The 24,266-nt window shown below is 40.9% G+C and overlaps 1 protein-coding gene and 1 long non-coding RNA gene across 4 annotated transcripts in view; one reads left to right on the top strand and one right to left on the bottom strand.

Moving 5' to 3' along the window:
- Positions 1–2,037: 2,037 nt before the first annotated feature.
- The window catches only part of rorc (RAR-related orphan receptor C), a 29,839-nt gene continuing 7,610 nt past the window's right edge, over positions 2,038–24,266 (bottom strand). For 2 of the 3 annotated variants that reach the window (XM_049582816.1, XM_049582815.1), the window contains exons 4-13: positions 10,041–10,126; positions 9,198–9,339; positions 8,753–9,106; positions 8,553–8,654; positions 8,344–8,465; positions 6,805–6,937; positions 6,581–6,688; positions 6,346–6,456; positions 4,360–4,469; positions 2,038–4,231 (exon numbers count right to left, since the gene is read on the bottom strand). In XM_049582816.1, coding sequence (XP_049438773.1) covers positions 4,067–4,231; positions 4,360–4,469; positions 6,346–6,456; positions 6,581–6,688; positions 6,805–6,937; positions 8,344–8,465; positions 8,553–8,654; positions 8,753–9,106; positions 9,198–9,339; positions 10,041–10,126 — 1,433 coding nt within the window. In that variant the 3' untranslated portion in view covers positions 2,038–4,066. Of the gene's footprint in view, positions 4,232–4,359; positions 4,470–6,345; positions 6,457–6,580; positions 6,689–6,804; positions 6,938–8,343; positions 8,466–8,552; positions 8,655–8,752; positions 9,107–9,197; positions 9,340–10,040; positions 10,127–22,004; positions 22,181–24,266 lie in introns of those variants that run through there. The other variant, XM_049582817.1, reaches the window with a different exon arrangement.
- LOC125892682 (uncharacterized) overlaps positions 15,956–24,266 on the top strand; it is a 41,535-nt gene continuing 33,224 nt past the window's right edge. The window contains exon 1 of the long non-coding RNA XR_007449776.1: positions 15,956–16,156. This is a non-coding gene — a long non-coding RNA (uncharacterized LOC125892682). The remainder of the gene's footprint in view (positions 16,157–24,266) is intronic.

Below are 24,266 nucleotides of genomic sequence, written 5' to 3'. Positions count from 1 at the left end.
AGAGTACTGTCTAGTGTCCAAGCCATCCATGCATGCCTGTTACCAGGTTTTTGTTTCAAGTCTTTGTTTTGTTTGTGAGCCTTAGTACAATTGTCCTCCAAGAGAGTGTTTTTTGTTTGTAGTTTTATCCTCCTTGTGAGAGTTTTTATTTGTACTTGTTCTCCTCCATTGTGAATGCTTTTGTTTTGTGTTTTTTCCAAGTAAAGATTTTTGTTAAACTTCACTACAGTCTCCAGAGTGTGCATTTGAGTCCCAGTCATTGGTGTCATCTTCCTAACAGTGTACTGAAAAAGAAAAAGAAAAAGAAAAAAAAAACCTGGCTGGTGTGTGGTGCTTCCTTTTGGCCTGGACTCACTGCTTTCTCATTTCACAGCTAAACAGTACACTAAAATATGTTTCTGAAAACATTTGAGGTGAGAAATAAACATTGCAGTGACAGAATCTTGATTCATATTTGACCAGCGCTGCCTGGTTTGGCCACAGTTCACAAGAAGTGATTTCAAAAACAAAAATTAGAAACACTTGTATCCATTGATGAATTTAAGGGCGTCATAAAGAATGTGGCGATACAGACGTGTGCTTGTTTTTCTTGAGAGGCCGCTATGTTGTCGCTCTTTTACAAGAGATTTACAATCTCAATGGGACTTCCTGGTTTAAAAAAAAAAAAGGTTAAACAAATAAATAAAAACTACATGATTGACAGCTGCACTAGAGGCTCCTTTGCTCTGATTGGTTGCTTTGTTCACATGCTGTAATGCCATCAGAGGCGCTCCAAGGCAACAGAGTAGGTAGAGGAGTGTGAATTTTTTCCACAGATGATCTGTCACATTTAGTGCTGTGGATGTAGTGACAGAAAATTATTCAAACTTAAACTTTAATGTCTTAACAGGTCCAGGACTGCAACAGAAAGTTACAGCACATGAAAAAAGAAAAGAAAGAAAGAAAGAAGAAACCACAGGAGAGGAAATTAAAAGAGGCATTACTGTGGGCGTAATAGTTACCACCAGTGGTAAACTGGCAATTAAATGAACAGAAAGTTGTGCTCTGTTCAGCATGAGAGAAAGAACAGCACAACAAGGACTGTGTACCTAATGTTTTATTAAATCAAACTGAAATATAAAAGCAAAAATCATTGGATTTAGAAAGCTGCACATCGCCCAACAACTTTCTACCCTGACTGGAGGAACATTTGACAAAAGTCCTTTGTGGCTTTTCGTAGGAATACGTTCATATTTACCGCACCCCGTTGACTCAGTGTTTTAATTTGCTTCCTTTTAACTTGGTTAGCAACAGTTTTTGTCCGTGACAAACTGATAACTTTCCACTGTCAGAGTCTGTCGAAGGGTCACCCACAATGACTAATGTTTCCTCTGTGTTGACTGCTGCAGCAACAACTCTACAGTACGGTGCAGGAACTACGCCTGGATGTTTAATATACTGTTCAAGATGATAAATCATGTTCACTCCGGGGTATGAATAAACTGTTTGCCTTGAGATTTCTCTTATCACACCATAACAGGAGCTTTTTTTTTGTCCTGCATGTCTCAGTCTTACAAAACAGTTTATATTACACAGTTTAAAGAAACAGACAAAATAAAGTTAGCATCTGGTGTCACAGCCTCAGCAGTTTATTAGAAGATTTACATGGAATTATCTTCGTTATAATCTCAGCTGTTCCAGGAACAGAGAGCACTACATCCAGACATACAGTACTTAATGCTGAAACCGCTCATCATTTTCTCTTTGCTCATGGCTTTATTCAAAGATATGTAAAGAAAACAAAATATTCGCAAGTTAATCTGAAAAAAAAAAAAAGAGGAAACGTTTGCACACAGAGGAAGAGACTTCTACTGCAGCTCTCACATTTTTGATTTCTACATTTAATGCAACGTCTTTTCAAAGCTCAGAAGATATAAAAGCCTATGAGGATTTATTCAAACACAGGATAACATTTTAGAGGTAATGCTGCTTTGTTGGACTCTTTAGTCAATCTGTGACAACATCAACCTGAGGAGAGAAGTTTCTCTACAGACGTACAGGTACAAAGAAGCAGGCTGTCTCTTGTTTTCTGGTGTTTAGACCTGAGTATGTAATTGACACACACTATGTTTTATAGGGAATACTTTCTAAGCAATATATCAATCTTAAATACGAAATATGTGGGTGCAGACTCCTGAAAGGGAGAGAACCTCAGGTGAGAAGCAACTAGTGGTTGAGAGCTGGATTGTGTAATGTTCATTATGTTATGAATCTGCAGTCACTACAAAAGATCTGTAACAGTACTGCTGAATCGAGTGTGCACATATAATTAGTGCTCCGATTGCTTAATGTTGTTGTTTCACACCTGGCATGTGATGGTTACTTCTCAGAGGGAGATGCGTGATCATGTTTTTTGGCTCTGCCTGCACACGTTATTGCTGGATCCTGGATTCTTGCACAATGTAGTGTGACGCACATCTGTTGTACGAACTGCACGTCTGTTTACTTCCTGTCAGCTCCACGGCAACGTTAACTTTGCCGCCAACCTTTGAGATAAAAGTGCTTTTTCATCATTTATGCCATTCTTATGTGTGATTTATACTACTGCGTAGGCTCTGCATCAACATAGAGCCTACACTGTAGCCTGATATGCACCTTTCCAGAAATGTAACAACATGCCTGGCGATGCAGATCCCCTGTCTATTTTTGTAAGCTGAAGCCACTTCCCTCATTTACTTTGATTTCACAGATAAAAAACCATAAATTATGACGATAATAAAGCCTCCACACAATTGCATTTTAAGTCTTATTATTATTTATCCTGGCCTTCATATGAGCAGAGGAAATCTCCACTCATCGCTAGGTTAATTTATACAATGTAAAATGCCATAGGCTTGTGCTAATAATGGTAGCATGTTGTATTTGTGGAGGAAACTGTGTCAAACGCTTTACCTGTGACAGCTGTGAGTTATAGTGGAGCCAATTTGTGGACTTGTGTTTGAAATTGTCACTATTAAGCCATGTTTGGTTGACGAGTCTTAGCAAAATCTTATAACCTCACATTGTCTTCAGATGTGAGAGGGTGTCAGACTTTATGGTAGGCATAAGTTAGTTACTTCACTGTTCACCGTTAGCGTTGTTCATTCATTCATTTTCTGTAACCACCTACCCTGTTGGGGGTCGCAGGGGAGCTGGAGCCTATCCCAGCTGACACTGGGAGAGAGGCAGGGTACACTCCTGGACAGGTCACCAGACTATCACTGGGCTGACACATAGAGACAGACAACCATTCACACTCACGGACAATTTAGAGTCACCAATTAACCTGCATGTCTTTGGACTGTGGGAGGAAGCTGGAGCACCTGGAGAAAACCCACGCTGACACAGGGAGAACATGCAGACTCTACACAGAGGGGCTCCCCCACCCTGGGTTTGAACCAGGAACCCTCTTGCTGTGAGGACACAATACTAACGGTAAATGCTATGAACAGAGCATATAAGGCTAAGTGTAAAAAGTGAAGTCATTAACTTTAGGATGAATAAGCAGTGTGGTCAAAGACGAGGGTAATGTTGCAGAATTGACAGGAAGTAAACACATGCAGTTTGTAAAACGGATATACATCAGTCAACACTGTGCAAGCAGAGAATGCTCTAAGGACAGATTTTGGGTGGACTACCATATTAGGTCTTAGTTGACAATGACTGGTGTAATGCTTCTTTGAATCTTTGTGTCTGAACGCACTGTGACACACAGTGACTGTAACTCATAACAGCACATCCTGAGAGAAAATGAATGCTGTACCTCACGGACAATGTGCTGTCAAAGAACAACAAAATGCATGTTTCCCTGGAATAACCAAAAAATAGTTTTAAGCTATCAAAATATTGAAATTTATGTTTGACACAATCTAATAAAAAGCTCTGCTGGAAGTCATGTAACACCTAACACGCTACGATTACTGTGCTTCTCTCATATATCATTATTAGAAAAATAGATTCTGTCAGGAAGTAATGATGAGACTTAAAATAATGTGTGTGTGTGTGTGTGTGTAGGTGTGTGTGTGTCTTTGCATATTCGAGAGAATCATCAGTGAGTGGTCCCTGGCAGCAGCTCCGCCTCAGAGGCGAACAGCTCCTTGTAGAGTGGAGGGAACAGAGAGTGAGCGGTGAGCGGATAACGCTGACTGAACCAGTGCAGCTTCTCCATGTGCAGACTGCACAGTGAACGCAACACTGCCATCCTCTGGTACAACTGCGGGGGGGATAGACACAATCAGACAGTCTGCTTTCTGCTTCAGTGAGGGACATACAGGTCAAATAATAACATGTTTGGAGACAGTAAATACAAAGAGAGTATCTGCTCTGTACCGAGACATGTACCTTGTGCATTAGACTTTCTTGGTTGTCTCGGCGTAGAATGTGTGTGAGTCCAAACTCAACGCTCCTTTGCACTCGCTGAACTCTGCCTCTGTCCTCCAGACATGGACGATCTGCACAGACAGACAGACAGAAAAAGCAAAGATAGATTTTTTTTAAAACCTTACAATAGATTAAAATCACTCTACATATGTGAGAATAGTCCTGGTTCATTGTGTGGCATGTTAACATGTATATGATCAGCCACTGGGGGGCAGAGAGGGTAACTGTGTGGGGATGAATGAGGGACACTACAGGGCCAAATGTGATGGAGAAGATGCCCTAAAGGAGGACTCGTACTTGTCAGTCCAACAGTTTTTGGACATATGTCTGTTTTTGACTAAAATGTATCATATGACATGTCATATCACAAATGTGATATTTAAAACGTGTGGGAGTTGTATATATTTGTATATATTTATCTTTGCACTGCAGGCTTTATACCTGCGCATTTTCTTAATAAGTGTCTTAAAGATTTTCTTACAGAACCTTCTTAAAGTATCTTTGTAAAGTGGTATTCCAGCATTGTTGCATTGAACTGCATTTAAAGATTGTTTCTCATCAATCAGAAACATATTTTTCTTTTCTGTTTTTTTTTTTCCTTTCTTGTTTTATAATTACGTTCATCGTTCCCACACCTGGGGTTCACTTACTTGATTGCATCAGGTGACCCTGAGGGGTTGGGTGTGTATATATGGCAGGTGTATTCACATTCACTTAATGTCTGATGAAGGGCAGGGGCCCGAAACGTTACAACTACAATGCATGAATAAATTGTGCAAGGAGCAGCTTCTGGTGTGCGGACTTTATCTTTTTATTTCATGAAAAGTATGTCTGTCATCAGCTACATTTGGACCAAAATGAGTAAATGAATAACCTAGGTGAGACCAGGGGGCATTATCACAAGGGGCATTCATAACATTTCAAATTGGACCAATCAGAAATTCAGCACATGGTCTGTGTTAAGGTAACTTAAGGTTAGGTAAGGTGAGGTAAGATAATGTAATGTACTATAATGTAATATAAGGTAGGGTATGGTAACGTACAACACATTCTCACTCTGACCTCGTCACATATCGGCATTTGGTCATGGACTTGGTGAAAGGTACCCTGGGTGCGTTGGTTGTTGAGGTTCTGGGACACCGTGTCAAGTTCTGCCTGTTACATGCATTGTCTTCTCTCAAAATACACTTCCGTTTTCACAGGAAATTTAACTTTACATACAGTCTCTTTCAAAATAAAAGCACTACGTCTGTACAACACTGTGAAATTACATTTTTTCCCTTCTTCAACGTGGATAGGTTTAGGGAAAAAGAACGGGTTGGCTTTAGAATCTTACAGGAGGCGAACACCGCTCTCTTGGCTGAAAGTTGGTGTTCGTTGGATGCATTCAACACCTAACACCTGCCCCAGTCTGACTTTCGCCACTGTAACTTTCATCCTTGTCCCACCGCGTTTCCCCCGATGCCACCGAGCCCCATTAAACTATAACAGCAACCGGCCACGTATCCCGCCAACCTTAAAGGATGCCTTTTGTCGTTGGTTTCTGACGCCGCAAGTCACTGCCCAAGCGCCAGATTTTGACATCACAGTGTGATGTAAGGTAAGGTAAGGTAAGGTAAGGTTTTTTCCCTATGCCATACAAACAGAATGACTGTATCAGGGAACACTACATTGTTACAAGATGTGCTCTCTGACTAGATACGGCCATCAAGAACCATAAATATAAATCTTAAAACTCAGCCGAAGACAAATCCTGCAGAACAAGGAAAGAAAAATTATCTTTAAAAAGTTAAGAAAAATGGATGTTGCCTGATGGAAAGTGCAAAGCCTGAAATATGATGCTTGTACTGCTGGTAACCAACTGTCTCTACTGCAGTGTCCTCCCACTTCCCACAAAACGGAAGAATGAAATGCAGTGTAAGTGAGAAACACGTGAGTCGATCTTACCTGTGTTGATCAGCACCAGAGCACTGAAGAGAGCGATCTGCTGCTCAGTCAGCTTTAGAGCACACATACCGTGCGCAAAGTCAAACACTGCTGCGATTAAATCTCCACATGCTGCAAGAAAAGAAACCACAGAGCACTGATAAACCACCAAACTTATAAGTTGTGCTTGCTGCACGAATGGTTTCAGAACTGCCTTTGTGCCTCAGTTTGGAGCAACATGTAGAGAAATCCTCACCCAAAGACTTGAAGACTTCAGCACCGGCGAATTTGCCATCGAAGAAGACGGTGTTGTTCTCCGTGTTGAAGTAGCGGCTCATTCTGACCAGAACCACCTCCATGGAGCCTGAGTGAGGAGTGAGAAGAAGGGACATGTTAAAAGAAGGTAGGAGAGAGATTTAAAGCATTTTAGATTGCAACTGTAGGTGATGGTGACTTCTTGTAAGTGACAGGTGAACTCACCAGTCTTCAGGAGAGCAATCTGGTCGTTCTGGCTCAGCATACGGAAGCCTGGGATGTGTTTTGCAAACTCCACCACATACTGCACAGCATCGGTCAGTCGGATGGCGCAGTGCTGCCACATCTCGTCCACCGACTGGGAGTGAGAGTAAGACGGAGAAGAAAATATTTTGAGGTGAGTTTATTTCAACACAACATTCAAATCAACCACGAGGGGACTAAAATTTTACAATACCTATATGCAACATTTAGAGCGTATCTAGAATTCTGAGTCTGAGCTGGGATTGTCTGCACATGGTTCTCAACATGGAGGCGGCTGCGAGAACAGTGCCAACAACGGCAACAGTGCTGACAAAGCTAACAGGGCTAACCGAGGGTGGGTGTTAAGCTAAGGTTATGCTTAAGCAGTTTATGCATCAGCTGCCCATGCCAGAAAATGATGTAATCCCCCCTTTTGCGTTAAGCATGAAAGCTCCAAAAGCTGTCGCAGCACCTGAATTTTTGTTGCTAGGTGTCCAATGCATTTTTCTGTTCAAAAGAGACACCTTTGAGGGAAGACTGGCAGAGAAGTTTTGCCCGTACAGACTAAACAAAGCACTAACAAAGCTTCATTTGCAACAACGCCATCTTCGTTATCAGCTGTAGCCATTGTATGAATGCAGTGCAGAGGGGCAGCAATTGGCTAGCCAGTGGGATACCCACATAGGGACATAGGGCCAGACCATCTGCCACAACAAGGAACAGAGAATCTCGGATAACCATACACACAGAGGGAGTGTGACTTCATTCTCTGCTCAGGAGGCCATTACTCCACTATATCTGAAAATAGCTGTTTGTTGCTGTATTTAAGTTCGGTGTGTTGTTATTGCAGTGGTTGCTCCAACCACAGGGTCCAGATTCTTCCTTAGTCAAGAGTTCAGGGTCCACACAGTTTAATATATTCAGCTTCATACTTGCATTTCACTATGTCGTCGAGCTGTCTTTGTCAAGCAGCTGTCCTATAGTCACTAGCAGGAAACAGCACTTTAAGATAAAACCCTGTTCTGGATATTCACTGTAATCCAAAATAAAGTGTTTTTTGTCTTGTTTTGTTTGTTTTTTTACTAAACTGAAATGTTTGCAAGTCACTTGCTGACCCACTTTTGGACAGAGACCCACCAGTTGGGAACCACTGCTTTACAGAATCTTTTACTCATCTAACAAAACTCGTCCTCACTGTCCAGCCTATTGTTCTTTCTTCAGATTTAGCAGAGTAAGTTACTGTGTTTTATCTCTGTAATTACTGTAAGTGGATATCATAGTATATGTGCTGCTGAAATGAAATTGGAGTCAACAAAGTTGTTATCTTTAACTTGAACATGAGTTTCCTGTGGGATCAAAGAGGCAGAAGAAGAGGGAAAATAATAAAAGCTTTCTCAGTTTTCAGTTTGATGAATCAAAGCCATCTGAAATGACATGTTTTGTTTTGAGACTAAGTAATGTCACACAAATGCAAAAGACAGTCTGGGAACCAAAAAAAAGATAGTCATCATGTTGATTTACTTTGCTCTGGTAGGCTTGGATCTCATCTCTGCTGAGCAGTTTCCATCTGAGAGCCTGCAGCTCCTCCACTCTGTACTGGCTGGTCTCTCTGTGGGAGCGCACAATGCTGGCACACAGCTCATCTGAGAAAACAGAAAAATAAACACTTGTAAATATTGAAAATATAAATACAGTTGCATGCATGTCAGCCCACTGTGCTGTTTCCTCACCTATGTTTCTCAGAGAGTGAGGGTAGAGGCTGTACGGATCCTCCAGAGGGTTGCAGGGATGAATCGCCACCAGGTCATGAGATGGCTGTCTGGAGTCAAAGCCTGTTATGAAGCATAGAGAAGACAAATAAGAAATAAGCAGAGGAGGACGAGGGGGAACTGCACACAGTGATGTGTGAGTTTACACATCAGAGCCTCACCTCTTATGTCAGGGTGTCCACTGTTGTCCCCCCTCCCCTGGGATCTCGATGTAGGAGACACACCAGAGCCTCTGTAGATCATTCCCGACACCTGCGACTCGCTCGGGGAGCACACCAAGTAAGGGTGAACTTCAGCGGCGTAGGACAGCAGCTCAGTGTCCCCGTTGAAGGAGTAGGCTGCGGCCATGGGCTGAAGGAGCTGTGGGGAGCGGTCCTGACGGGCTTTGTTGGGGAAGGACAAGAGAGACTGGGCGTCTCCCTGAAGCTGCTGCTGCTGCTGCTGCTGTCGGTGCCTCTCCACTTCAGCGATCAGAGAGTCCCGTTGACGTTTGGACATCCGTCCAAACTTCACCGCTGAGGAGGAGACAAACATTAACACTTAAAGAAATAAACAAATGATGGAATATAGTTTGTCCATGTGTCTCTCAGTGTGTTTGTGTCTCACCATCTCTGCTCATGCCCTGTGCTAAGCACTTCTGCAGACGGCAGTGCTGGCAGCGGTTGCGGCTGGCCCGATCGATCTGACAGTTGTTCTGCCTGGAGCAGGAGTAGGACACAGTAGGCAGCTGGCTGCGCCGAAAAAATCCCTGAGGGGTGATGGGTACCGCATGGTTAACAGAGCCCAACAGAAACATGGTGTTTGAGGCAGATATCAATAATCATATTCAAGACCTACAAAAATGTGACTGCTGTGTTCACATCTGCCCAAATGATCCACACTTAGCGGGCAAACGAACTTGAGTTTGATTGAACCGAACCAAACAGGACAGGTGTGAAAGCACCCTAATATTGGCCAATGACACACTCACATAAGAATCCTTTTGGGTGGACTGGTTTATACTGGTTTATATATCTATCAGGGAGGAAAACTTTGAGCTGAATTAGCCTTAGCTCTGTGAGTGATTGAGATTTAGCTTTCTAACATTCTGCACATAAACAGAACTTTAATATAAAATATGTATTTACATTTTTTTTCATCAGGCTGATTTTCTTTATGATTTAGCCTGACAGGGTGGAACTTTAAGAGACAGCTTAACAGGGTAAAACATGAGCCAAAGTTTATGCTCATCCTACTTTACTCATTTGACTGCCCTTAAAAAAGTACATCTCTTACTAATAAATGGTCTCCATGGAAGTGTAGCTTCTTTTCTTTTATGGGAAGGCAAGATACTAAGAGCTAAATTAATGGAAAGTGACTTCAAGAACACACAATAAATGATGAAAATGGTAGAAAATAACTATAGTCCCCCCACAGTAAGTAAGTATGTGCTGGGTGCTATTATCTCACCTTGCAGCCCTCACAAGTGATGACTCCATAATGCACTCCAGAGGACTTATCACCGCAGATCTTACATGGGATAACTTCAATCTGGGCTGAACAAACACAAAAGAGTAGTTATGTTAACATTTTTAGATATGCAGCATCTCATCTAATCTCCTTCACACAGATGCCACTTCACTGTCACTCACACCAACAGGGAGAAAACAACTGAGCCAACCTGATCTTCATTCAGCAGCTGAGCAGGTCATGAAATGTCTCAGTGAAATTAAATATTACAAAAGTCGATGTTTTTTGAATAACATTTAAAGTACAACATGTATTTTTCTGCTGCTAGGCCTCTCTCAGTCAGAGCAGTAACCAAAAAACACAGCAGAGCCATCACTGCAATCAGTTTCTCCCTGTTAGGATTCCTTCAGTGTTCAATGTTCAGGAGGTTTTTACCAAGGCTGAATCATCTGCAGACGTCTCCTCTCAAAAAAATAAATAAATAAATAAAATGGACCAGGTGATAGAACCAGTAAAAAATACTGAATAAAGCAGTTTCATGTTAAAAATCAGTGTTTCTCCAAAGATGTTCTGCACATCTGAAAAGAAACAACCACAAACCTGATACATGTGCAAAGAGGATATGACGCCACTGCAGTGTTTTTCACAGAATTAGAGTGTATGGCCCAATTCCAATCCGATCCCTTACAGACTCACTGACTTAGAGGAGCGTTCATGTGAAGTGCGTGAGTGTGTGAGGGCTGTCCCATTGTCAAATCGTCAAGTCAGTGAGTCAGTGAGTGAGCCCTTTATGACCCCTTACCGTAGGTCAGCATCGATGCAGACTTACGGTAAGGAAATTACCCGCAGTTCATAGCATTTTGACGTCAAATACAGGGGTTGTTCTCTGAACACCGGAAGTGTTAAAAAAAAAAACTGTAAACAAATAAACACGGTCGGCAGATCTGCAAACGGTAACGATATAGATATATATATAAGATAGATATCACTATATCACTTACAACACTTTTGATGCTAGTTTAGAAAAAACAGATGGAGGAGGATAAGGATTGACTGATCAGGGAGTCTATCCCTCACACGCCTTGTGTGTGCTGACAATAATCGATAAATGATCACGCCCAGAGCCGCCAGTGTCAACAACATTTTGTAGAGAGGGGGATAAGTGCTGTCCCATTCCTATTTATAGCATCCGGAGCCCTTTCAGACTCTCAAACTCAATCACTTACAGTTGACGTCAGTTAAGTCAGTGAGGGTTCAGGGCTTGAGTCTTTAGGGGCTGGATTGGAATTGGGCCTATGTGTGATGGTAGCCGACAACATAGTGGGTTGTTCTGTGTCCTGTCTCTAAATTCAGAGTTTTTTGTGGGTCCATGAACGCAGCACAGGCGGAGCTCTCCAGTTTGTACCTTGCAGGGTGGATAATTGATTTGTGGAGCTGTCCAGATCAGATTGATGAATGAGAAGCAGCTGCTGCAAGTGAATGCAAACTTTTAATTCAGTTCAATTCAATTTTATTTATAAAGTAGATAAAGGAAAAACTCCCCCCAAAAAACCCTTTAACGGGGACCCAGCAGAAGGAACGCCCAACAATCTGCTGCTCCATCTTTGCCCTAAACGTGCTCTGCACTCTGACAGTGTGGTGCTACAAATAACCGGACAGTTTATATATTCCAATAGCGCTCCCAATGAGCGGTCCAACTCCAGAAATAGAAAATCTATTTGTGGCGGCAGGCGTTTTAATCGTGGCAGGCCGCCACAAATACTTAAATGTGTGGGAAACCCTGCACTGGCAGGCGACGGACACGAAGCATGTCACAAACCTTGATTAAAATAACAGATTTCTTTGGGTTTGAACATTGTTGGAAAGGTTTGGAACAAGTAGGCACACAACTTAATAAAATGTATTGTAATTCTTAGACATTTTAATGTGTTAAAGTTACATATTTTATCTTTATATCATTTTAACATCCAATAAAGACATAAATCTTAACTTCTACAGTAGTACTGATTCTCACTGGAGAAGCCGCCAGCACGCATCATAATGACACTGCATATTTTTTACCCAAAGCAGTAAACTGGAAAAGATCCACTGTGAGAACTTTGGTCTTGTGCTGTACTTCCCCTTAAACATCTATCAGTTATTGTGTGACCAGAGTGAACCAAAGGTATTTTCCTCTCAAACACCTTCTGCCTTAATAATAATGAACAAAATAACATCAAATACGGCGAGGAGAGGAGTCTTCTGAGGACGTGGAATATTTGCAAGTGGAGAAAGGCGGAGAACACGAAGGTGTCAACCTCAGAGCGCTTTCAAGTGGTTGACTGGCTTCTCTTTCGCTCTGACTGTCCCTCTTTCATGTCACTTCTGTCTTTGTGAATCCTTCTCTGTCTCGCTCATAAAGGACACAGCTGCCAGTAATGCACTCTCTCTGCCTTCATCACTGCCAGTAACGACCCACCCCCCCCCCCCCTCTCCTCACCTCCCCCCGTGCCCCTGATCTCTGCGAGCTCTCACGCCCCTCAGCCTTTTGCTCGGTGGAGATTTTTGTCATAGTCGGATGTATTTGATTCACTAAAGCACCACAAACATCTGTGTTGGTTACAAGTGTGAACAACTTTATAGTGTGTCCTGACAAAATGAGAGGACAGTGCATAGTTCACATTGCGTCACAAATAACTCTGAATGACTCCACACATCCAGGAAGCACAGCATAACCATATTGTCATATTTTTTCAAACAGTTTTCCTTTATCTATTCCTGTCATCTTTATCTCTCTTCCTTCCACAAATGCACTGAAGGTGTGTGATTGTTTTCTGCACACGAGCTCTTACGTCTCATGCTCGTACACAGTAGTATTTGCATTTCCGTGCATAACTGTGTCAGATTTTCTTCCGAGTGTGTGTTAGTGTGTCAGTGTGTGCCCTCTTTACCTGGTGCCACAGGGATCACCAGAAGGCTACTGAGGAGGACGGCCAGTCTGAGGCAGCACACACCTTTTAAATGCAGAGTACCTTAGCATGTGTGGTGAAGTACAAAATGCTCATGACACAAGACTGCTGCTTCTTCTAATGCAGGTGATTGACTGACCTCAGTTTGCACCTTGATAAGGGTTATATCACAAATCCATCGAGATACTGGGACTGTAAGAGATGACAAAGCGATTTTGTTCAGCTACACACAACAAAAACATTTCCTGTGAGCTGCCTGTCATATATGCACATCAACAGATATAATATGAAGTGATCAGATAAAGTGAGCCGTGACTATGATTGCATTTCGTGCAGGATAGGCGGAAAGAACATGAGTGGTCTCTGCTCTTTTTTTTTTTCCACTATTTCACTTCTGATTGTCAACCTCAAACAACAGGAAATCCACTGTGACCCACAACCTTTCACTGATCACACACACACAGCAGAATCACACACTGCTGCTCCTCCCTCATCAACTTCCCATGCAAATATAGCTCTGATATTTCTTTTTGTGACAACCTAACTGCACAGAATGTTATGTAAAGCAATGTCAGGTAAAGTCATGTCTTATTTTTGGGTGTTAAACTAAAACACCTGCAAAACAGTGAATCTTCCTTGGCAAGGCCTGAGAGAATCAAGACAGCAGAATCCAGTAAGTAAGTGGAAATAAACTTAAAAGCAGGTAAACTGTGAAGATCCTGTGAGGTTTCTTTGTGTCTCACCTTGTTATCTCTGGCCACAGGCTTAGACCAATCAAACCAACCATCTCCTGGTGTGTCCACATGCGTGTGTGCGTGTGTGTATAAGAGAGATGAAGAGATAAAAATACTGAAAAAGAACTAAACCACCTTTGTTTCTTCCATTTGTATTTTTTTTTTCAGTGACAGAAGAGGTCGTATTGTGTCTAGCAGCCAATATGGCAGAAAAACGGTGCTCATCTAACAAGAACATGTCCACTGAACAAAAGCAATAATTTATAACACATATTGTTCATACACCTCCCAATATTCAAATATGCTTTAAAATGCCACGGCTCAGACCAGGGTTCGCGACCAACACAGCTGTGCTCCATTGACTCTAATGCAGTCGTTTCAGATTTCCTTCATGTTCAGGCTGGTTTTGTGGATTTGGAGCTAAATGTTGTGCCTGGGGCACGTCGTGTATTAATGACACTTGTTACCTGGAGAGGTTGGAAAAAGATATACGTTTCTTCCCTGTTCCGAAACCAAAATCAAACCCTGAAAAGTGTAGGGTTAGCTAGCTAGCTACTGAAGATACAGCCTACTGAATGTATACACATGCTGCTTTTGCTTTTTAATGATTATAACAGCGAAACAAAGGCCGACCCTGCTGTACAGGAACCAGTGAAGGGAAGCAGGGAAGCTTTGCTCATATTCAACCAGCTGTGTGTCATCACAGTGTGCACAGATGAATGTTGTTTGGCGGAGGAGGTCCAGGTGCTGGCAGCAGCACGGGGGTGAAGCCAAACACGGTTCATCTGCACACACTGTGATGCCACACAGCTGGTTCAATATCAGCAAAGTTTCCCTTTATATTCATTGTCTTGTGTGGCGATCAGCAGTGATGTGGTGGTTCACTTTTACACTGTGATCTGTAGCCTATAGTTGGGCTTTAGCTTCTAACTATCTTTGTCTTTTTAACCTGCTGTTGCTGCTGAGTCAGTTTGACATCCTGGATATATCCTTCAAACACAGACTGTAGACCCCTCTGTCTGCTTCTCTCTGGAATCACTCTTTCATTTCTCCAAAGATATGATAATATTTCTTCAGGGAGTGCAGTTAGTTACAGTGTGGGCTCCATGCTTACTCTGTCAGCTTGTCGGGCCATTATTAATATCAAAGTGTTGTTGGCGTACCCCAGCATAAGCCGTTGCTCGACTGCTGTTGATAGGAACAATCAATATTAAACACTGTACTGCAACTTACAGCCTGTGGGCCAAATCTGGCCTAAGATAGGGTGCCAGGTGGCCCCCAAAGCATTTTCTAATTCACAATGAAAAGTAATGGATTCACACTGAGATTTTCTTTCTGTACTTTTAATGTAAATATTATGTCAGAGTGCATTAAATAGCACCAAAAATTGCCAGGGGAGGATCCACTGGACCACGTAACAGAGGTCCAGACTCAGCCCCCGATGTCCCCGTGTATACACCATAACTGTAAAGGCTGCTGTGATTGGCCCCTGTCCATCTGTCTTAAGCAAAAGTGGCTCCTGTGCAGAGCAAGTTGAGTATCCCTGCTGTACTGTCTCCCTTTCATCACTTCCTAACTTTCAAATGTATTAAAAAATGGAAAACTACAATGTGCTATGTAGTCTGTGTTATGTAGGCTGCATCACTGTTGACTGTTGTAGGTACGTCATAAAAAAGACCTTTGTTTCAGATGAGGGCGCCATCTTGTTTTCATCACACCATGTTATCTGTACCTGCTACAGTAGGTCTTCAAGCAACAGCATTTAGACAAACTTATCAAGATAAACAACATATATTCACATGAATTCTGGATTACAGACCCTGATGCACTACCTCCATTCACATACCCAGACATTATAGATTATCATGTTTTGGACTGAATCCAATCAGTGTGTACACCTTGGTAATAGAAGGAACAGAGCCAGGGATGCAGCCATTTATCGGCACCACTTTGGTATCAGCTGATATTCACCTTGGACTCCATCGGGACAAAGGGACGCAGTAAAATCACTGTCAGGTGGACGCACACACGCACTCTATTGTTTTCCTGATGATGCTACATTGTGAACAGTAAATCCATGCTAACATCGACAGGAGGAGAGCTACCGTTAGCAGTTAGCAGCTGCTAACAGCAACTGCTGATGAAGGTTGCATTGAGTAACATGATGATGAAGATGCTTTCAGTTTCTCTTCAGTAAAAATTTAGCAAAGATAAACTGTAATGTTGGGCGGCACGGTGGTGTGGTGGTTAGCACTCTCGCCTCACAGCAAGAGGGTTGCTGGTTCGATCCCGGGCGTGGGAGCCCTTCTGTGTGGAGTTTGCATGTTCTCCCCGTGTCAGCGTGGGTTCTCTCCGGGCACTCCGGCTTCCTCCCACAGTCCAAAGACATGCAGATTGGGGACTAGGTTAATTGATAACTCTAAATTGTCCATAGGTGTGAATGTGAGTGTGAATGGTTGTTTGTCTCTATGTGTCAGCCCTGCGATAGTCTGGCGACCTGTCCAGGGTGTACCCTGCCTCTCACCCGATGTAGCTGGGATAGGCTCCAGCCCCCCCGCAACCCTCAAGAGGATGAAGCGGTTAGAAGATGAATGAATGAATGAAACTGTAATGTTCTCATGATGCGTTCAAATGTAATCTTGTAAAATGCAGTTTTTGGCAAGAGACTTGAATAAATACAGCTGTTTGAAATTTGTTGATGATTTCACAGCAATATAAAATAGATAAAATACATATTAAATTACAATTAGGGTGTTTTATCGTAAAAAGGCTTTTGATGTTGTCAGAAAGAAGGTTATAATCAAGTTTTTTCACAAATGTGTATAATGGAATTTGTGCACATTCAAAGATGAGGGACTGAGTGAGTTCAGTGTCTTTTTTTACAGTAATGATTTCATTGTTTTTCTGTCACAAAAGGGGGAATAAAAAACAACAAAAACAAAATAAACAACAGCGAAGTATTGTTTATCAGCCAAATTAATATTTGAAACATTGGTATCGGTGCAACCCTACACAGAGCATGTTCCTTAAAAATGGCGACTGCATCTTACACAGCGTGATGTACCTTCACATAATCTATCGCTGTGTTTCTCAAATGGTGTGCTGTGATGCCAGTCCAGATGTGTCGTGGGATTTTGTGATAACCACACATTCTTGTTGCAATATTCAGCTGGGCCTATACAAAAAGTTATGAATGAATGAATTTTTAATTGGCTGTATCAGTATGCTGTGTGCACCCATTCCCTAATAAAGAGGCAAACTCTGGCTAAAAGTGTGATTGAATTTAATTTGATTTTAAAAAAAAAACCTTCACAGGGGAACCTATTTGTCACTGTTTGTGTATGGAAATTGTAAGTGTGTGACACACCAAGAGGCCTGATTGGCAGCCAGTGTGAGGGATGATTGCATTAAAAAGGAGAAAGCTGTGAGCAGGACAATGGATCGCTTATTTGTATGGAGCAAATTACAACAAAGCACCAGTGAAGACACCTACCACTGAGAAAAAAAGAGACAGTAGACTGTATACGAAAGCTACCTGTCTTATTTTTCCTATTTTTATTATCTTATGCCGTGATAAGAGTGAGAACACATGTTATAGAAGCTATTGTGCACAGACATAAATACAGGTGTGCTTTGAGATTTTGGCTCACCCTTTGGTGTGCCTTGGGCCCAGCAAGTGTGAAAACATTGCTCTTTAGTACATCATAAAAGTCTTGGTATGTGCACTTTTTCATGTGCAGCCCTAAATCATATGCTGGCACTCAGTCATCAAAACGTTAAGAACCCCTGATCTAAGACTTCTGTTTCAAAATGCTCAAAAACTGTCTCTTTAGCTGGAAATTTTCTAAAATCTTCCTCTAAGGGAAATTCCCCCAAGACCGCCATCAAGGGCTGGGTCCCAGATTGTGTAAGCTGAAAATGGTCCATACCAACAGGTGGTTACAGCCTTGACACTGACACTAAAACTGCACTTTTTTTTAACTTGCAAATGCAAATAGCAGATATTGGTTTACACTCATGTGGCAGGCATATTTAACCACTCAGCATGACCCAATTAACAGGGTTAAAAATATTTCTACTGTAAATGACATGTGCTCAATCAGTGAAATGAAGATACATTTTGCTCTCCAGTTCGGTCGATTCAAACTGCACTTTTTACTTCAGCTGCATGATGTCGTAGTTTCCATTATCTCTCAACTAACCTTCAACATTTCATATTTCAGTTGCATTCCAGTAAGACCGTGTACAGTATGAAACCAACCATAAACACACCACACATCGACGTATTAACACATTCTGTCTGAAGTTGCATCAGTTACGCAAAACAACCAATCCAATCGATTTAAACTGAAATCATTGCGCTGTGTTCAAGGTGGCGTTCAGACGTGAGGAGGTTTGAGTACAGTAGATGTTCAGTGGTGATTTGTCAAAAATAAAAGAGTGCCACCTCCCACACTTCCGCACACAAAGTATACCCAGACGCTGTTGCACAGAAAAGGACTGATTTACGTCTTTTGATCAGGATTTAAAGTTATCAATCGCTCAAAAAGCACAGTTGTCAGAATCGTCGTACAAACAGCGGAAGCTTCCGTTTATGACAACAAACAGAGATTATGAAACATTCACAGGTTTCTTATGAGTGTGATCACTTCCTGCTGAGCACTGGACAATAACTTGGGTTCTTGATTTTTGTGGCTGTCAAAGTTGATGTCAAGACCTCATTATATGATAGATCACGAACAACAAGACAACAGCGATATCACCTAAAATAAATACACTGAGGAGATCATAAGAGACGTATGGAAAGGTTTTATATCTGGATTCCAACCTAGAAAGAGTTTATTTCAGTGCTCTAACCACTTTCATGTGTGTGTGTGTGCGTGTGTGTGTGTGTGTGTGTCTGTGTCTGTGTGTGTGTGTGTGTGTGTGTGTGTGTGTGTGTGCGCGTGCGTGTAGGTGGGGGTGGTGGGTGGACGATACAGATTGCCACTCTCAACTCCTCATTCTCAGCCTAAAATCACTCCATCAGCAGTTTGTTCTTTGCACTGTAAACGGACAAAAAACCTCAACTTTCCTCTGACGGAAGCTTACCTTTGGTACACACGCAAGCAAAAGTGCAAACAAAGTTTGTATACACACGTCACACCTATACACACACACACACGTACAGACTAACAAACAGATTGTTTTGTCTCACAAACACAGACTGCTCAGGTTTTCAAACAGCGCAAAAGGTTACAAGGATTCAGTTTTAAATAATTTTCCACAGTTCCACAGCACTACTGTAAGTGAAATGGTTTCCATAACTTACATGAAGTGATTTGAACCTTCTCATTTTAAATAATTATAATAAAGAAAGGCTTGTTTTACTTTTTGATTTAAGATTTTGAGTTAAAACAGTCATCATCACTTCAGTTATTACGCTGTATCTTCTATTGTATCAAACTTATATGGAGGGATTAAACTGAGACATCTTTGTACTTAATACAATAAAATACTATACATAATATACATACTTTTCTCATTCAGAAATGCAGTAAATTAAAGGTACATGTCACAACAAATCTAACTTTAGATTCACAAGCGGAAAAGGATCTAAGTGAAGCAATAACTGTGTACAACGCCTCACCTCTCTGTCTAACAGAGCACTGTCAGCTTTATAGTTTCCGTCCCAACCAAACAATAACTTTGCACATGTCAGTTTTATTCTCCAACTCTACCTCACTGTATCCTCAAAACTAAAACTTCAGCAGCTGTGCAAATTTGCTGAATATATATTGCGATGTCAGTGTTTATATTTCAGTGTATTTATAGTGTATTATAGTGTATTCTTTATATTGTATATTCAATAGATATTCTATAGATATATATCTTTCACTTACAGAGTATGCTACGGTTTATTATTATTATTTTTCTAAAGATAAATATTTATATTTATCTCCCCTAGTGAGATATGCTCTGTGCAATGCATAAATAAATAAATAAATAAATAAATAAATAAATAAATAAATAAATAAATAAATAAATAAAATCTATCTATCTATCTATAGAGCTCAGACAATTACTCTGACTGACTGAAACAAATTAAAAATATGACAGCCAGAATTCATTTCCTTTATGAAACACATTATTTTTTAACTCACTGTAAACTTCATTTAGGTATCTTTCAGCAAAAGTTAAAAAAGTAAATAGATATGCATAAAAAAAAGAAATTAAAGAAAAGTAATAGTTATTGCCAATAATGACAAACTGTACTATTTAGTAAAGAGTATTTCCTACTACTCATCTGTAGTGAATATTTTTTTACTAAATATTTCTGGTCACACATATTTCAGTGCTGGCGGCAGCGGCTCTGCAGGTGTCAGACATCTTAATGTTTTTTCATCAAACTGTGTCTTTGTTACATAAATGTGAGAACACCTCCACTACCGAGTTTCATTCATTATTTGACAACAACAAAGTGAGAAAAACTACCTACAGTGAGTTATCTGAGGAAAAAGCTTAATCTGATCTGAACATTAATTTACATCAGATTTTGTTTGACTTTGAAGTGGAGGCTGTACATGGAGGTGTTTGAAAGAGGTAATGTTTTGACAGAGGCAAAGGTTATGATTCAGCCAAAGTTTTGTATTTCTTTTACCATATTTTGGGGGGGAATGTGTCACCTGCGATTTTGATGTCAACTTTGATCTTAAAGCCAACCGCTTTTTCTGCTTTTGGAAGTGCTGTGCAGAGGAACAAGGAAATCCTTTCTGATAAAGAAACTGTGTAAGTGTCTGCACAGGAATCCCCCGAACACAACAACAAAGCCATACGAAAAGTGTGTGTGCGTAAATTCGGTCGGCATCAAGCCCACTGTGACTGTGTAACATTTAAGATGATTACGTATTTATTAATGAAATGAAGACACAAAAATATGAAGTTACAATTTCCAGCGATGGAAGCCTCCATCTCTCACACATTATCCACCCACAGCTGCACGGCTAAGACACACTATATCTCCGCGCCATCTAAAAAGCAGCTGTGTGTGCCTCTGCATCTTTTTGTGTGTGTGTGTGTGTGCATGTTGCAAGAGAGAAAGTGTGTGTAAGCAACTTAGAGATGATCACTTCTCATTGTTCGTCTCTTCTTTCGCTCTGTGTGCTTTCACTCTGTTCATTTTGAATGACTTTGCATAAGAAAATAAATGTTTTAACGTTGTCATTATCACATTTTAACAACATATCAGTATTTCCTCTGCATCTTGTCTTCTGTGTATGTGTGAAGTCAGTCCATTCAGACTGATGCACTGCGGTTGTGAAGCATCCTGTTTTCCTGTCTCTTTCGTTTCTGCGCTGGTTAGAATTCGGTGGAAGTGTCTGCAGAAGGGTTTGTAACATCTCCAACGTCACGCAATAACTTGCCCTCTGGGTCTCAATTAGACGTTACTTGTGTTACTTATCTTAGAAATGTGATGACGTTGTGCAGAAACTTAAAACCTATAACATCTGTTTCCAAAAAGTACATTTTATCATATGGCAGTCTGATTCTCAAGATCATAGGAGAGCTCAGCCTCTTGCCGGAGATGCATGTGGGAGGCAAAGAGGGACGAAATATCTTAGACATGATTCAAATCTTAAATCCATCAAAGGGAGCTCAAAACTGAGTCACGCTACCAAACCCCAGAACTGAAACACATATCGATGTGAACGTACCCGACAGCAAGCCAATCAAGAACTCTGTAAAGACCCAATAAAATTTCAAAACAAATAACAACATCTGCCGTCGTATGACGACTTTAAAGCGTGTGCATGCAAAGACATGTGCATGGATTTGTTTCACCTGGAAATACGGCTGACTGTAGCCCAAGCATCAAATAAAACGTTAAAATTAGCTCGACGTATGTGCAAAATTGTGAAACTTGGAGCCACTTTGAACTTGAAGCTGTGGAAACCTGAACAAAAAGCTTCATCACACACACACAGCCTGTAAAGTTTAAAAGAGTTGTTACGTTTAAGTGCATGAATGCAAAGTTATTTCAGGGATTTGTTGAGAGCTTTATATAAAAAATAGATGTTTAAAACCTAACCTGTAACGATATGTTGCGTCACAAACATCAGGTCGCAGTCGTATCGTCACTCTCAACGTTATATATAATCAAAGTGGATTGGAGAGGAACTTAAAAAGCATGCAATTGATCTGATTGATAAAATATCTTTGACTTGGCTGCCCACACACACACACACACACACACACGCAAACACACACACACACACACACACACCAAAGAACTTCATCCCTACCTCGCATCATCCTCACTCCTCCACTTGTCTCAGACGTGTGTCCCACTTTCACAAACAAACTCGTCCTCTCACTTTGTCTATCACTGCTCTCTCTTTTGACACACTTCTTTTTTCTTTCATTAACTTTCTTCTTTTCCCCTTCGTCCTTGAGCGAGCTGTGTCAGGTGCTCACTGCAGCTTCAGCGCACATATTCAGACTTTTGAGTGTCAGTCACCGCCTCACCTTCCTTGTTAGCGTGTGTGTGTGTGTGAAAGAGAGAGAGAAGACAGAGACAAAGAAAAGGGGGGGACTGTCCCCTGCCCTGGCTTCATTCTCAAGGTACTTTTTCCTTATACCTTTGTTGTTATCCTTCACCCCCTCACTCACTACCACCACACATTTATAAAAAACAAAGAGATCAGCTTTATAGTGTCTGGCACCTTTAAGAGTCTCCCTGAGAATTTAAATCGAAGCATTTTCAACAGGAATAACCGAGGGATGCGGTAAAAACATGCAAGTTAAAGACACATTACAGTAAAGTAAGACCTCATTTCTTCTCTAACTCACACTAGTGATTTCAAGTTTGATTTTTTATGTTGTCCTGTTGATGCTCATGATGCACATGGGTGTATCTTTAAACTGACAGCAATTCTAAAAATATATTTTACTTGAGTAGAAGTAGCAACACCACACCCTTGAATCACTTACTTACAGGTAAACGTTCTGATGTTTTAATTATGTAGAAGTGCTGAAGCATTACGACATATCATGGGATTATCGGTGCATTAAGAAGTGTGAGGCATGTTTGTCTCTCCTGTCTTACCTATAAACTTACTAGCTACTGAATTAACTATCAAAGGGCTTTGGGTGACGCAAGAGCACGAGGACAGCTTCTCCGTGTCACTTGATCCACTTTTAATGTCCGAAAAAGAACGTAGGACAACTGAACATCGACAGAAACAGTGGCATCTCACATCTTATACATGTATCACTCCACCAAACTTCCTCATAACTCTTATTACCCGTACTTAAGGTGATTTTAAATAGTTTCAAATTTAACATAAAGAACAAAATAACACATGTAAACAATATATGAATGTAGTTAACATTAAATTATGTAGATACAAAATAATGAACAATCTACTGGATGCATCCTCACGAAAATAAATCTCATCTCACAGATGTAAACAGCATTTCAATGTTGTTGTCAGGGTGGATCTAATTTTAATGAGGCCTGCTTGGTTAGCTTAATCTATGAGAATGCATTACATGTGATGAGCTTGTCATGTGTTTGTATGTAAAATGCTGATCTTCAAAGTATCTGTCATATTAATCATGTAGTTGAGACAAAGAAAGTTGCAGGAAATGGAAATCTTCAAGAACACTGCATGTGGTCGTGCTGTTTCGATACCAGTTTCAGAATTACCCCCGATACTACCTAAAATGCTGGGTGGGGTGTTGAAAAGTAGAGTATACGCAATTCTATGCATCCCACATCATTTTTAATAGACTTTAAAGTAGTTTTACAGCTACAAAAAATGCAGTTTTCCTGGAACTCAATTCGTCTTTACCGCTCTAGAATAGTAGCCCACACAGTAAGCTGCACTGAGCAGCCACTGGCAGCTACTGTTACTGTAAATCAATAGTGTAGCATTAGCTGTTAGCAAGGTGTCAGTTTTGCATTTCCTCTAGTATTTATTCTCTGTATGCAATTGTTCATGTTTTACAAAGGGTTTAATCTGAGCCAGGCCAACAATTACAGCAATTAATTCACATCCATACAGGGTTAGCGGTTAGGGCTGCAAGGATTAGTCGACTAATCGATGACTAATCGACTATTAAAATAATCGGTGACTATTTTAGTAGTCTACTAATTGGTTTCTTAGAGAAGTATTATAAAAGTACCCTAAAATACTCCTATTGCAGCTTCTTATGTTCAAATATTGGCAGCTTTACACACTCTCCCATGACGGTGAACTAAAACCCTTTGGTGTGAGTACGAAACAAGACATTAGATGACTGAATTTTGGGGGTTGCGAGAGACAGACCGACATTTTTCAACATTTTAACACATTTTTCGATAAAATGATTAGTCGACTAATCGAAGAAATAATTGACAGATTAGTCGACGATGAAAATAATCGTTAGTTGCAGCCCCATTAGTGGTATTCAGCCGTTCTTTTTTTTATTGCAGTGGTATCAGATCAGCACTAGGAAAGGTATCAGAACTGGCAGGAAAAAATGGTACTGGGACATCTCTACTTTATCTGTCTCTACTCTAT

The sequence above is a fragment of the Epinephelus fuscoguttatus genome, linkage group LG8, assembly GCF_011397635.1.
Source record: "Epinephelus fuscoguttatus linkage group LG8, E.fuscoguttatus.final_Chr_v1".
Lineage (NCBI taxonomy): Eukaryota > Metazoa > Chordata > Actinopteri > Perciformes > Serranidae > Epinephelus > Epinephelus fuscoguttatus.
Note: the sequence above shows the minus strand (reverse complement) of the source record. Positions and strands in the feature narration are given on the sequence as shown.